Source organism: Cyrtonyx montezumae, unplaced genomic scaffold (assembly GCF_038088225.1).
Source record: "Cyrtonyx montezumae isolate F1298 unplaced genomic scaffold, pur_monq_1.0 scaffold_20, whole genome shotgun sequence".
Classification (NCBI taxonomy): Eukaryota; Metazoa; Chordata; class Aves; order Galliformes; family Odontophoridae; genus Cyrtonyx; species Cyrtonyx montezumae.
The window spans coordinates 2,601,738-2,615,861 of record NW_027071937.1 but is presented as its reverse complement, the minus strand read 5'-3'; the positions used below and the strand labels follow the sequence as shown (position 1 = coordinate 2,615,861).

The 14,124-nt window shown below is 49.3% G+C and overlaps 1 protein-coding gene across 1 annotated transcript; it reads left to right on the top strand.

Moving 5' to 3' along the window:
• The first annotated feature begins 5,282 nt into the window (after positions 1 to 5,282).
• On the top strand, positions 5,283 to 10,744 carry PPP1R26 (protein phosphatase 1 regulatory subunit 26). Its single transcript, XM_065737232.1, has 2 exons — positions 5,283 to 5,305; positions 6,584 to 10,744. Exon 2 carries the CDS (start codon positions 6,645 to 6,647, stop codon positions 10,668 to 10,670), a length of 4,026 nt encoding a protein of 1,341 aa, XP_065593304.1. The 5' UTR covers positions 5,283 to 5,305; positions 6,584 to 6,644; the 3' UTR covers positions 10,671 to 10,744.
• The last annotated feature ends 3,380 nt before the right edge of the window (positions 10,745 to 14,124 follow it).

Here is a 14,124-nt window from a genome sequence, read left to right as displayed (position 1 = left end):
ACTTAGCCTTCACAGCAGAGTGATGGTGCTTCACAGGCACCCAGCACAGAACCTAATGTGAGCAGGGCTGTGCCCCACAGCACCCACTGTGGGACAGGGGGGACCTTGGAGCAGTGGCAGGAGCTAGGACCCTGCTGCTGGGCCGAGGACTGGGCTGCATCTCAGTGCATCGGTGGTGCTTTGTGGCAGCTGCACCATCTAGAGGAGAAATGGGTCGCAGAGGAGAAACGGTGGTAGAGCAGGGGCCCGCTGTGGAGCAGCTGGGCCCATACTGCCTCTCCTTCTCCAGACAGATGTACCAGCAGCACTCAGGGATCACTGTGGAGGGATGTGACTGTGTGCCTGGCAGTGCCGTGATGCTCTGCTCCTCCTGCTGCCCTTTCTGCAGCGTGCTGAGCCCCCAGCATGAGCAGGTGCTGCAGACTCAGCTCTGCCTACAAGATCTGGGGAGCAAAATCCCAGGACTGTGCCTGCAGAGACCCAGGGAGAGGCTTCTCCCTCCTTGGCAACCCCCTGCACCACAAGGGGAGGCAGCAGCTCCATTCCCATTGATTTTAATTGTTTTTCCTTACTACCTAGGCCCCAGAAGATTGCATAAGTCGCAAGGAAGCATTGATCACATCTCAAGTGCAACCATGAGCATCAGCTCCCAGTCGTCCTTGTCTGCTGACACCCAGATTTCTCCTCCTCCTCCCACCAGCTGCAGCTTCTTCCCACATGGCTGCAAGCAGCTCCGGCTCCCAGACCACAGATCTGCCTCTGCTACTTCCCACCCGTGCTTGTGGCTTTGCTGAGCCTTGGCCAAGCTAGGGGACAGGCAGAGGGTGTCCCCTGCATGGGGTGCAGCGTAGGGTACAGAAAGGAGCAGCAAAATGCTTCAGGTAATGGGGATGGACACTGCTAAGAGCCTCCCAGGTCAGTCCAGCACTGCAGAAGATAAGCTTGGGGCTGCCTGGGGCTGCAGCATGGATCAGAGGCTGCAGGTTGTTTCCCAAAGGGCTCACGTTATGGTTTACCAGTCCCAGTCAGAAGCAAGAGCTTCCCTGCACACCGTGATTTTAGCATCTACCGAAGGGCAGGATTTGATCTCTTCCAGCATTTCCAAAGCTGTTTTGGTTCTGTTGTCTCGAAGCCATTCTCAGTGCTCAGTGCTGAGTGGAGAAACACTCCATCCCTGAGAGCTCTGCGGAATGGCAGTGTAAATCTGAGCCCACACTCACACTTGAAGCTATCATCACTGGAAGGATGCCATGGCCTTAAAAGCCCCAAGGAACAGCAGGAGGAACACAAGGGGTTGCAAACATGGAGCACGAGAAGTGGCAGGTTTTAGTTTGATCCAGAACTTGCTTAAGGAAGGTAGTTGTTTGCAAATCCTTAATCAACACCTGCTTGTGTAAAATGGGTTTTGCATTTGCAAGAGCAAATGCCCACTGTGCACCGCAGCCTCTGCACTATCCCCGATCACCACGGCAGCCCCAGGCTGGTGGCATCCCACTGTGGCACTTTGGGCTCATCCTGCTACATGGGGACCTGGAGAAAAGCTGCTTCCTTTGTGCCACGCTCTGGTGAGAGCCTTTGAGCAGCTGCCAGCAGCCCCGCAGTGCTATCACCACCAGAGGTTTCAGTTTTGCAGCCCAGAGTCCGTGAGTGCTAAAAATAGACAGCACTCCCAGGAGGTGATCTAAAAATCTTTCCTATGTGCAAAGATGCTTTGGGTTGGTGGGCTGGGTGGGAGCTCTGCATGGGCATGAGTCACAGCAGCACATCACAGCTGGAGCTGACAGAGCTCCCAAGTCCAGTGCAAGTTTGAGATCTTCCTGAGCCCAGGGGCACATAAGCCCTGAATTCACATGAAAATATGTGAAGGCTTTGATGGAGGCCACTCTCCTAACCCTCAGTTTGTACCATGCAGGATGCTTTCTTGCTGCACACTCACGGCCCAAGCAGTTCTGCTCCACTGACCCTGGTGAAAACCCACACAAGGACTTCAACAATTGCTTTCTCTCGGCAGAAGTCAGCAGAGCAATATTCAGAGTGGCTGGAAAAGTCCTCTAAGATCCTCAGCCCAACCCAACACCATGCTCACTGACCATATCCCCCAGTGTCACATCTCTGTGTTCTGAAACACCTCCGGGGATGAGGACTCCACCTCTCCCCATGCAGCTGTGCCAATGCAGCACCATTCATTCAGAGAAGGAATTTTTCCTATCATCCAAACTAAAATGAAGGGAGCAACGAGGGGAGCTGGAGAGCACATGGTGATTTCTTTTTCCTCCCCTCATCCTCTTAAAGCTCCCAGCAATTTTGGCACACGGTCAAAGCATGTTTCCTTTTGAAATATATAGCAACCGCAGTACGTCAGTTTCATTCTGGCTTTTCTTTGTGTAGTGGGGAAAGCATCCGTCCCACCTTTGATGCTGCCCTTTAACCAGTCCATCCTGAAGCACACAGACCCTTTTCATCACCTTCCACCATGGCTGCTGGCACCTAATGCCTGTGTTTATATCCCGGCTTGTGGCTGAAATCAAAGTGTTGCTGGGGGAAAGTCTGCAAATGGCTCATTAAAACAAGAAAAAAGAGAGAGAGAGAGAAAGGGGTTTTGTCTCTGTGTGTCCCCCAGTGCTCCCACCCAGGGGCTTCACGTGCTCACTGCTCCCCTCTGCACAGCACAGAGGCTGAAAAGGGTCTTCCTCCAAACCAGACAGTTGTGCCCTCAGACACCTTCAGCTCCATGTAGTGTAGTGGTTAGGAAGGAGTTGGAAGTCCTCCAGATGTGACCCCACACGGTCCCAATGCCATCTCCCTGGCTGACAATGCTCTCTGCACAGCACAGATCTGCTCATGGGGCAAATGGACATGTTCAATACTCGGCGCTGCTTGCTGGCAGTTTTCACAGGCATCTCTATTCCTTTCTTTCTAAATTAGATCTTTCTATTATAACTTCAAGGCCTCATGAGTCTCCTTGGCATTTATTAAATAACAACTAAACTCTCTGATTTACCATGTTCCTACATGATCCAGAAACACGCTGCTGCAGCTCGCAGCATGAGCAAAGCCATCCAAGAGAGAAGCAGGTGCTGGAGCACCCCGAGCCCTGTTCCCAACCAGAGACAAGCAGTCCATGCCATTTATTTAAAAGCAATGCTTCCACAACTTCTTTGACAAAAGCTTTGGAGCTCCTGAAGCTTGGAGGAGCCTTGTGACTGGGGAACCTAAACACTTGCTGAGCTCCGGGCTCAGTCTGCATCCCCTCTGCCTCCACCAAAAACCTCATGGACACAGCCAGATTGTACTCCAGTGGGTTGATTTTGCCCCCAGACTTCAAGACGGGTTTGAGGAATACAAAACTGCTCTCAGAGGAGGAAAAGGTTTGCAGAGGCTGAGGCTGTTGCCGTGCCCGTGCCCCCAGCTGGCAGCGGATGTGACTCACATCCCACCGACAGCAGTGCAGCAGTGCCCAGCGTTAACACTGCTCCACGCAAAAGCTGTAATTGGCCCTGAATCCACAGGTCTCCTGACCACAGGAAGAGCTGCGAGGTGAGTCCTTTCATTCTTACTATTTCGGTTTTAATCTCGGCTTTTTTCTTCCCGGATTAAAAAAATAAAATAAAAAAATAAAAAAGGGAGAAAGAAAGAAATCCATCGCCTGAGCTCCTGCTTCAGCCTTCATAGCCCACAGCAGCTTTTGCCTCTAATGTGTGCACAGCCACCTCTAATGAGAGCCTGTCCCTACCCCCTGCAATACGCTGCAAATGGGATGCGCAGATCCCGAGGTCAGGGAGGGATGTTTCATTTTGAAAACACGAATATTTCCCTGCCATCCCCTAACAAGGGGCCCAATTAGTGCTTGTGACTTTGTCATCCACCCAGCAGGGACATGTGGACCACTGCTCTCGTTTCCACAAAGATCACGGATCAGGAAGACAAATCATCCCTAATGGGACCTCGGGGAGAAGCTCCCTGTTCGTTTCAAGCTGAAGGACACACACAGAGACCACTGCTCTGCAGAGCCACAGAATGCCACCTCAGCTGGTGACAGCCGAGCTCTCAGCAGCCAACATCCCTCCCTCCCCTCTGAGCAACTGCATGTGCACGAGCACATCTATCAGGTCGCTGCCCGCAGCTTTGACTTTCATTTTATTTTTAAAGCACGTTCTCATGCAAATTGACTTGGCCTGAGAAGATACACGGGTACAAGAGCCCTTTCTTTCCTCTGGAGAGGCATTAGGAGGAACGCGGTGAAATGGAGCAAAGTTTCCTCACCTCCAGGCTGCAACTCTGCAGCTAAGGATAAAGCCAGCTCATTGTTCTCTCTGCACACAGATGCTGGCTGTGCTGTTTGCAGCAGCCTTGTTCAAGCGAGCCATTTCGGGATATAAAAGCATACCACATATCCCAGGGAAAAAATAAAATACAGGCAAATGTCTTGTCAGCTGTTTAATCTATTGTAAGAGCAGAAGATAAATCAATCTGACTTTGTAACTGTGCCTGGCAGTTTGAAACGCAGTCCTGCCCCACTTCCCCAAAAAAAGCAGCACAGATCTGGAAATACACCAGAACGTGACGCTGGAGTGCAGGAAAATACACGACTCCTTCTGCCTCAGGCTTCCCAAAGCAAGCATCTCTGAGCTGACAGCATTCCTCAGCGCTCAGCCCCACATCTCGTGGGGCTCTCCTGCATGAGACGAAGCTCCAGCAGCGCCGGCAGTGGGGATGGGACGGTGCCTGCTCGCAGCAGGGCCACGGGAAAGCAGGCGGCTTAGGGTGCCAGTCTGTCCTCTGGCAGACCACGACGTGCTGCTAGCGGCCGAGATGCTGCGGCACAGCGGCTGAGCGGGCGCTCGGGGCCCGCACCTCAGCGTGGCAACCGCAGCGCCCGTTCCCTCGGGGCAAGCTCCCGGAAAGGACACGCGCTCAGCTCCAGGTTCCCATCCCTAAGCCCGGCTGCGGGACAGCCAGCCCACTTTTCTCACAGCGAAGCCTCGTCCCGCGGGAAGGAGCCCCGCGTCCCTCGGTCTCAACGCGCAGCACTGCGGACCGCCCCAGCCCGGGGCCCGGCCCCTCCCCGCCCCGCTCCTCCCGCAGCCGCTGACCGCGGCGCTCCGTCCGCCCCTCCGCGCCGGGCCCTGCGGCGCATGTCTCCCGCTCCCCGGGGCCGGGGAGGAAGCGCCGCCCGCTCCTCCCGAACGGAGCGGAGCTCCGAGACCGAGGTCCTCCGCCACCGCTCCTTCTGCTCGGCCGGAGGAGGAGGAGGAGGAGGAGGAGGAGGAGGAGGAGGAGGAGGAGGAGGAGGGGGCGGCCGCAGGTGAGCGCGGGGCGCTGGGAGGCGGCAGGCCGAGCCGGGCCCGGCTGAGGGCGGCGGAAGGCGGGAAGGGAACCATGGCGGCGCGGCCCGGCCTGGGCGGGCGGCCCCGCGGCCCTTCTGTGCGCGGACTGCCCCGGGGGAGCGCCCCTCGCGGAGCCCCTCCCCGAACCGGGGGGTTTGGGGTGGGGGCGGACGGCGTCCCCCCGTTGTGAGGCGCGGTGTCCGAGGCGCTGCGGTTCCCCATCCCCGCAGGTGTCGGGGTGGGACGGGGCCGCCCGTAGGGGTGGTAGCGCTGCGTTGTGTGGTCCCTCCCGAAGCCTTCAGTAACGGGAGCAGGTTGTCCCCGTGAGCCGCGGGTTGGGCTGCAGCATCCCTTCGCGCATCGCGGCGTGTTACAGGAGCTCGGATTGCTGTGCTTTTTCGTCCGAAGCATTGGCGGGGGTAAATAAATCCAGGTGGCCCTGTGATGCTGCACAGGTCGTGGCCTCAGTGAACAGCGTGGAAGTTAACCCCAGTCCTGCATCCCAGCTGCAGAGCAGCAGCCATCCGAGTGCGGGATGATGAAGACATCTGCCCCATTTCTGGGAACTGTGGAAATAGGTTAATAGGAAATGGGCTGGGTTCTTTGTGAAGCTGGGAACTTAAGCGTGTTAATTGCGTTTCTTTGGGATAATTGTGTTCCAGTTCCTGGTTGAACTTCGGCTGCTTCTCACGAGGAGGGACCGTTTTTAATTTATCACTGCCCCAGTGAATGCGTTGGAGAGTGTTTTAGGAACTGCATTCACGTTCTTATAATAGTTTGGGTCCTGACTCGCATCACAGCAGTCTGCATTTGTTCTCTTTTGCCACAAAGGTCACTGCAAAATATTAGAGTGGTGTTAGTGCAGAAGGGAGATCTCATGCACCTGTGCGCTGAAATATCAGCAAGATTTGTTCCGTGGGTTTTGGCAACGCAGGGTTGTTTAGGAACATACTCAAAAGAGTGTGTGGCCTTCGATGGAAGGCATAGAAGGAAAAAGCGAAGGTGATTACCTGAACTGAATGATGGTAGTTGCAGGAGCACTGGAAAGCACAAATGATGAGTGTTTTGTCTTATCCTTAGTGGCAGTGGTGACTGATTTACCATTTCAAGGGATGTCGAGCAAAAACTCTTGTGGTTATCTGGCACAGTGAGTCTGCGTGTTAATAATTTACAGTTCACGTCACCGAGTATTATTACATGGAAATTTTAGAAGCTAGACATGTTATAAAAAGTATTTTCTTCTTTTTTAATCGTAGGATGGAAAAGAGACCAGTCTGAAAACCTTCTCCTTCGTGGACTTTGCAGTTGTCTGCTATAATGTTCCTTATGAATGCTTCTCCTTTGGTAGCTCTTCAGACACAATGGGAATCCTTTGGATCCACGAGGAATTGTAGATACCCCGTTTGCTTCTCTGAGTCTGAAGGGGACGTCACCAGAACCTCCGTGCGTGCAAAAGTTCAGATGATCATAAGCAGCCTGCAAAGTCAAGAGCCTCCCCTGGGTATGAACAATGAGTGTGAATGTATTATGCAGAAGAAACAAAAGGGAGAAAAAGGCACGAGCAATAAGGTCGCATTGAGCCCCACACTGCTCCAGAAGCATCCTAAATACACCAAGAGGGGTTGTCCTGCTGATTCAGATGATGCTGAAGAGAATGTGGAGTTTGGGACTCTTTTGCTCGATTCTGACAGTGATGATTCTGTTGACCGAGGGATAGAGGAAGCTATTCAAGAGTACTTGAAAGCAAAAGGTAAAAGTGACCAGTCATTACAGAGGAATGCAGAGTGTTCTGAAAACCTGAGCGGAGACAAAAGGCTTAAGAGAGAATTCTCCCGGAACAAAATGTCTAGAAACATTCTCCCTGTGAAATTTAAAGCAGATATGCTCTCTGAAGAGTACTTTTCTGACCAGCTGGGAATTGGTAAAAGGCTGCAGCCTGCTTCCCCTCAAAGCATCAGCAGCGATGACTCTTTCGAGCAGAGCATACAAGCTGAAATTGTGCAGTTCTTGAATGAGAAGAAGCAGCAAGAAATTAGCAAGTGTGTAATTGAGCAGGGTAAAAAAGATCCCCATGTGAGATCTGTCCTTAAAAGCAACAAACAGCCGACTAGCAAAACCAACTGCAGTGCTGTGAAGCGGAGCTGTAACGCGCTCCTCTTGAGACACCATCCCAAGCTGCGGAAAACCAGCACGCAGTCCAAGTGTTTGAAGTCCAAAATCCAGGAAATGCCTGGTGGTTTCAACCAAGTGGACCGAGCATATCTGGAAATGGCCACGGCCAGCCAGCCCTGGTTACTGCAGCAAAAGAAAGAAAGTGGAGCTAACTGCTGGGGACCTAGGGGAGCAGTTATGGATGAGAGCATGCACGTGTCCGACTCGAGCAGCGATGATGGCATTGAAGAAGCCATTCAGCTTTATCAGCTGGAGAAGATCAGGAAAGAGGCAGGTCACACCACGGACTGTGTCCCTTTGCAAAGGGAACAATTTGATACAAAGGGTATAGCAGACATTTCTGCAAGCCTGACGATTAGCTCAACAAAAAGTGCCTCACCAGAAATCGGTAAAAGCCCTACAAGCAACAAAAGGAAAGAAATTAATTCAAAGTCGACAGATTTAGAAAGCTCCAGCAATGACTTTAACAGGCTGTTTAAACCACTGAAAAAAGCCAGGCATTTTGTACCTCCGGAAAACAAGATTGCTGCTTGTGAGCTCACGTTGCAGGCTTCTTGCAGAGCAGACACATCTGCAGAACTCATGTGTGCAGAAGCTATTCTTGATATTTCCAAAACAATCATGCCATCCCAAATGGGAAGTGACAACAAATCCCTCGCTGCAGATTCCTTCTTTTCTCCACAGCTTCTCTCATCCTCCCATTGTGAAAGTGACAGCAGCCTTGTGGACAGTGATGATAGCATAGAGCAAGAAATCCGGGCTTTCTTGGCTCTGAAAGCGCAGTCGGAAAGCCTTGTAACAAAGCCTCCTGGCCTGTCACACTCGATCCAGATGCCTTTGCCATCTGATCAAAACAGCCTCGCTGGTGCCCTCGAGCCTTCTCTTCCCAAAACACTGAAGCTATCACTGAATCGTAAAAAGAGACTTAAAAGGGAAGGCAGAATAGCGAAACAAAGTGCATCAAAAGCATCCGAACAGCTGGGGATGGGATTTTTTCAGCCAGATAACTACTCAAAAGCTCCTGTGCTCCAGGAGGGTACCTTGGCCAGCCCTGAAGGACTCTGTGGTGCTCAGAAGCTCAGTAGCAATGAAACTGAGCAGCAGCAGCTGACGTCTTCTGAGCTGTCTGAATCTGCTGGCAAATGTGTGGCCTTGGATTCTGTAAATTCTTTTTTGCAGGTTCACAGTGGCACAAGAAAGCTTGGGAAAGATACCGTCCATTCTCGAGGGAGGAGGGATGGTTCAGATGATGAAAGCAGTTCTCTGGATAGTGATGAGGACCTCGATAGTGCCATTAAGGACCTTTTGCGATCTAAAAGAAAATTAAAGAAGAAGTCTAAGGACCAGAAATCTCAGTGCAAGAAGAGAGTCAGGTATACTGAGTCAGACAGTCAGCTGCTGGATGAGGTTAGTAACCTTCAGCAAAATGAGTGGAAGTGTAAAAATCCCATGCTACTGAAAAGCTGCCTCTCAAAATCTAGAAAAGCTGTGAAGGAGGATGCAGTCAGAAATCATGCAGATAACATAAATGTCAGCCTTTCAAGTGATAGACCAGAAGCCCTTAAGAACGTAGAGTTGGATTTACAGCTTAAGAAAGGATGTAAACCTGAACCCATTTCAAACCCGAATAACCTGCAGATATCTAAAAATAGATGTGCTTTCACAGCTGCATTAGACCCTGATGATAGCAGTTCAGTGGATAGCGATGACAGCATTGAACAAGAAATTAGGAAATTTTTGGCAGAAAAGGCTAAAGACTCTGCAAGCAATTCAGAAGTGCAAAAAAATGAGGCAACTCTAGACCTGTTGAGGGTGACCAAACAAACTGCAAATAAAGGAAAAGCGAAGCAACAGTCAGTTGAAAATGAGGTTGACTTCTTGCTGGATCAGAGCAAAAAGGCCAAGGGATCTCAGCAAGCTGATGAGTTGAAGAACTCTCAGAGAACGGAAGGGAAAAGTGCAGTGTTACTTGACAGTGGGAAAACAGCTTCCTCTGCAGAGAGTGTGTCTTTTAAGACTACTGGTCAGTCAAAAGCTAAACAAGGAACAGTGGGGGTTAAAGCTATCAGTGCTGGTGAGTTACCTGCAAAAGCAGCAGGTAAAAAGGATGTCCCCACTACAGAGCCTGTACGGAAGATACTTCCACCTAAAACCAGTAGAAATGAAGGTTGTAAAGGACAAAAAGCCAGCAATGCAAGGGCTAGATCTAAAAGAAAGAACACCTTTCAGTTAAAGATTTCGAGTAAATTTATTGCAGGTCTGAAACGTGCTCGGGAGAGGAAGAAATCCATGCTTTTGAACAAAAAGCAGAAATCAGAGCATTTGCTCAGCCAAGGCAGCACATCAGGAACAGAGGTAGCTTCCCAGGATGTGCATGTAGTTACGCAGGAAAAAGGAGCCCCACTGCCAAAAGGTGAATGTAGTGAGGAGAATAAGACAGCAATAAAAGAATCCAACTCTTCACAGAAGCTCACTGTGGAAGTGTCAGGTCCCCATGTAGCAGAAACTTGTGAAAGACCAGATGCTGCTCCTTTGTGTGTGAAAGAAGCAGAGGGCTGCAAAAAGGCTGCTGCTGCTGCAGGAGACCAGACAGATTCCCATCTGAATCTCCCCTCACAGGAGCAGAGTGTGGCTGCAGGACAAGTAGATAAGGTTTGCAGAGGAACGTCCAAAGCTGAGAACATACAGACGGGGACTGAGGAAGGAGATAGCCACAAAGACAGCCAGGCAGATTCAAATGTAGATCCACCACTCCTTCAGCACAGTATGGCAGTGGTAGAAGTAGATAAAGTTAGCAAGAGTATACTCCTGTGTGAAGAGAATAACCAGCAGGACAACAGGCCAGATCCACACGTAGGTTGTGTGCTGCAGGAGCTAAATGTGGCAGCAGTAACAGCAGGTGAAGCTAGTGGAGAAGCATGTGCAAGTAGCAGTGAGCACTTGTGCACTGAGAAGGAGAGCATTACCTGCCAGGGCAGTGACAGACAGTCAGAAATTAAGGTATCCATCTCCAGTGGGGAAGGCAAAGTGCCTGCCCTGCAGCATAGGGAGACTGACTGTGAACCGGACCAAGGGCAGGAAGTTTTAGACAAGGACTGTGCAAAATGTACTGACACACCAGCAGGGGACAGGCCAGATTCCCCCTTGAAATTAAAGGTATCAGATATGTAAGTACACTTCTTATTTTTCCTCCCACGGTAACAGTCTTTAGAAAATAACTATCATTGTAATGAGCTTGATAGAACTTGAGACATGAGAGACTGTGGGAGAAGGTGATAAATGTATATCATATACACACTAAGGTGCAAAATGCTTCTATATAACAGGGATATCGTGGATAAACGTACTTAGTTTTTGTAGAATTTTGTAAATTATTTAAAGCATTCTAAGGAAATATTTTTTATAATGATTTTTAGAGCTTACATTACTACAGAATGCTGTAGTTACTGTAGATAAGGAGATACCGCCTAATCACGCTTTAAATTATGAGGCCTCTAATCGTGTTAAAAGGAAATATATTCAGCAATCTGTGAGGAGATGCCAGGCAAGCCTGGATTTAGTGACAGTGCAGTGCTTTGGAAGCAGGCTGCCTGCCATGTGTTTACACTCGAGCTGCCTTAGGACAATCCCATGTCACGGATCCGTGTGGGTCTCAGCTCTCCCCCCAGGGACTGCAGAGTGCACTCACCGAGCAGAACTCAGCAGAGTGGTGCAGAGATCTGACTGTGAAGATCCAAACGCAAATCCAGGCAAGCAGAGAGGGTCAGTCTGTCTTCCCATCCGCTGTGCAGCAGCCACGGAAAGCACCTTTTGAATGCTGGAAGCCTCCTGCTAGCAGATGATTCAAAGCACAGTTGCAGTTGGAATGAAGTGAAGGAGTCTGCTCAGACAGCGTGACTTCTGTGGATGTCACCAGACTTGGGTATTGCTGGGCCTGAGCGGATGAAACAATTTCCTCGTTACTCTCGAGTCTGATCCTGATGCCCTGCAGTTACCCAGCGGTGCGTTTGGATTTTTCCAAATGAACTTTCTTCAACTGAGTGCCCTTACTTTTATTTTTTTCCCAGAAGTCGTTGCGAAAACGTTAACGTTTCTGCAAACTTTTACTTTCACTTACAATTCTTGTGCAATAGAGCAAAGCTAGTTTTGCCGTAGGAAATCCCTAACGAAAACGCCAAGGATATTTTCAGCACTGTTCTTTCGTACTTAGAGAGTTTTCTCTCTGTTTCCAGCACCCAGAATAAAGCAATTTTTCACTACTGTCTTTTTTTATTGAAGCTGACTTTCAGTGGCATTCGAGTAATGCTTTTATATCGCAGTGAAAGTGTTCCCACACTGAAAAATCCAAAAGGTGTGAATCGAAGCTGTTGTGACTGGTTCTCTCATTTTCATTTGTGTGTAATGAAGTCCTTTGAGCAGTTTGTTCTTGCATCTCGTCCTGTGAATCGATTTGATGCTCTCTTTATTCAGTCTTCTGCTGTGCTTCTCAGCCAGACTGCCCTTTCAGCTCGCCTCGTTTCTTACTCACTTCAGCAGTCTTCATGAGGGCTGGCCTTAATGTTGGAAACGGAGCGAAAGGAGTCGAGGATGGATCCGGTGTCACTGAGATGTGATTGCATTTGCAGAATGTTGGCAAACTGCAGTGTAGCATAGAGTAGAAAATGTAACCGTGGCACGTAGAGAAATAGATGACATCCTTTGTGTGTTTGTACCGTTGTGCAGTTTTAAGCGTATTTCTGGTGGTCACTTGGCATTTCTTACCACCTGGCTGACTTTTGGTAGTCCCTGGGCTGGTTGGTGGAGGAGTCCACTGCTAGCTCCTTTCATTTCTGTGGTAGGATACATTGGAAAAGTGTTTTTTTTTTACTTAGCTCGTGCCTGCAGGGAGTTTGCTCAGGCACATCTCTGTGTCTGCCTCGATTGGGTTGCAGGATTTGGGCTCTTTGTTTGGACTAGGTGGATAGGGTGGTATTTTAAAATAGAGCTTCTCAGAGTCCCTTGCTTTCAGAGGATTAACTGGCAGTGATGGAAGCACTGTGTACCATTCCTGTGAAAGAAGCTGAATGTTTCTCCACGTTTTTCACTAATCCAGCCGTGAGATTCACGAGATGTCGTGTGCCCCCATCTGTGTTCTCAGTACTACTCGTGAACTGATTCACTTCCAGTGAAGATGCAATTCTGATTACCTTGTGCTTTAAATACAAGCTAATTTCGAGCAGCACTTTTATAAAAATTGGTAAAACTTGATTTGTACATAGGAAATGGTGTACATTGATACGTTTATAATGTTTAATAAATGGGGTTTCGACCGTGGAACGTGAAACCAGAGCACTCCTGTGGTTTGTGTCTCCATCACTAGTGAGCAGTGCTTGGTGTTACAGCTTTTCCCTCCTGTCTGTAGTCCAGAGATGCAGTTAACCCATGTCTGTAATGCCTGTGGGTGGAGGAGATCTCCCTCAGAGCCAATCCAGTTCGCATTAGCTGAACCTGGGAGCAGGACCACAGCTCATCTGCTGTTCTTAAGAAGAGAAGAAGAATCTGCCATCAGCCAGCCTGGTTTGGCTTCTCCAGCAATGGCCAAGAAGGCACTGGTTGTTGAGTGCCCTGAGCAAGCCTCCTCTTTCCTCATTTCAGCCCTCACAGGGAATTAATTTGACTGTGCAGGTAGAGCTGTGAACTCGGGTCTGCTCAAGGAATTAAAGACATTGCATTTTTTTTTCACGTGAGCAAAGCCTTTGCAAAAATAAAACAGTGATTGGGTACATTTGTTTCATTTTTATGACTCTACTTTTCTGTGCTTCAGGAAAGGTGATTTTCAGGGGTCCTCGGGGGCCCAGGAGGACTGCCTCTGTTTTTTGTAAGCAGTTCTTTGCTGGGGTTTTAGGAATTTGTTTCGACATGTGACTGCTTTTTATTAAAGAAACACTCCACCTCTGCCACTGTTTCCTTTATTAACATATGTGTTTGGTGGGTTTATTTTCTGTTTTTAAACCTTTGACTGAGGTTTGCCTTGGTTTGATAGTACAGCCATGCATGATTTTATCTGCAGGGGAAAATTAAGGCATGGAAGAAAGGACATGTGTGGTTTTAGATCAAGGATGGAAAATAGGTGACAAAACCCACTACGTTTCTATTTCTCAGTGGTAGCTCCATCCCTGAATTATTCCACTGTTAATTCTGCCCTTAATGTTACTTCTCATTTCAGGAGAAGAAAGAGAAGAGAAATGCAAAGCATTGCCTAGAGTCTAACGGAGGGATGGCAGTGAGTGAGAGAAAGTTGCTCATTTATTTCAATGCGTTGAATGTTTTAAGAAGTTAACTTTTCAAGCTCGTTTCTATGCCCAGTGTATTTACTTGCTCAGATGTGTTGGTGTGTTTTCAGAAGGGTGAACATAGCTGGCTGTTTTTGCCTTTGAGATAACTGTATGAATTGCAGAGCAGGGCTTGAACCTAGGCATGGTTGAACTCTCGTGTTTGGCGTGGGAGCATACAGTGGGGTTTAACATGTTTAAAAACAAAGAAGCACCACAGAACACAGGCCTGGTGGCATGCTGCTCAGTGATGGACTTCAGATGTTCATCGACTTGAACTGAACAGAGTAATCTGTTCTTCCCCCACAGCTAAA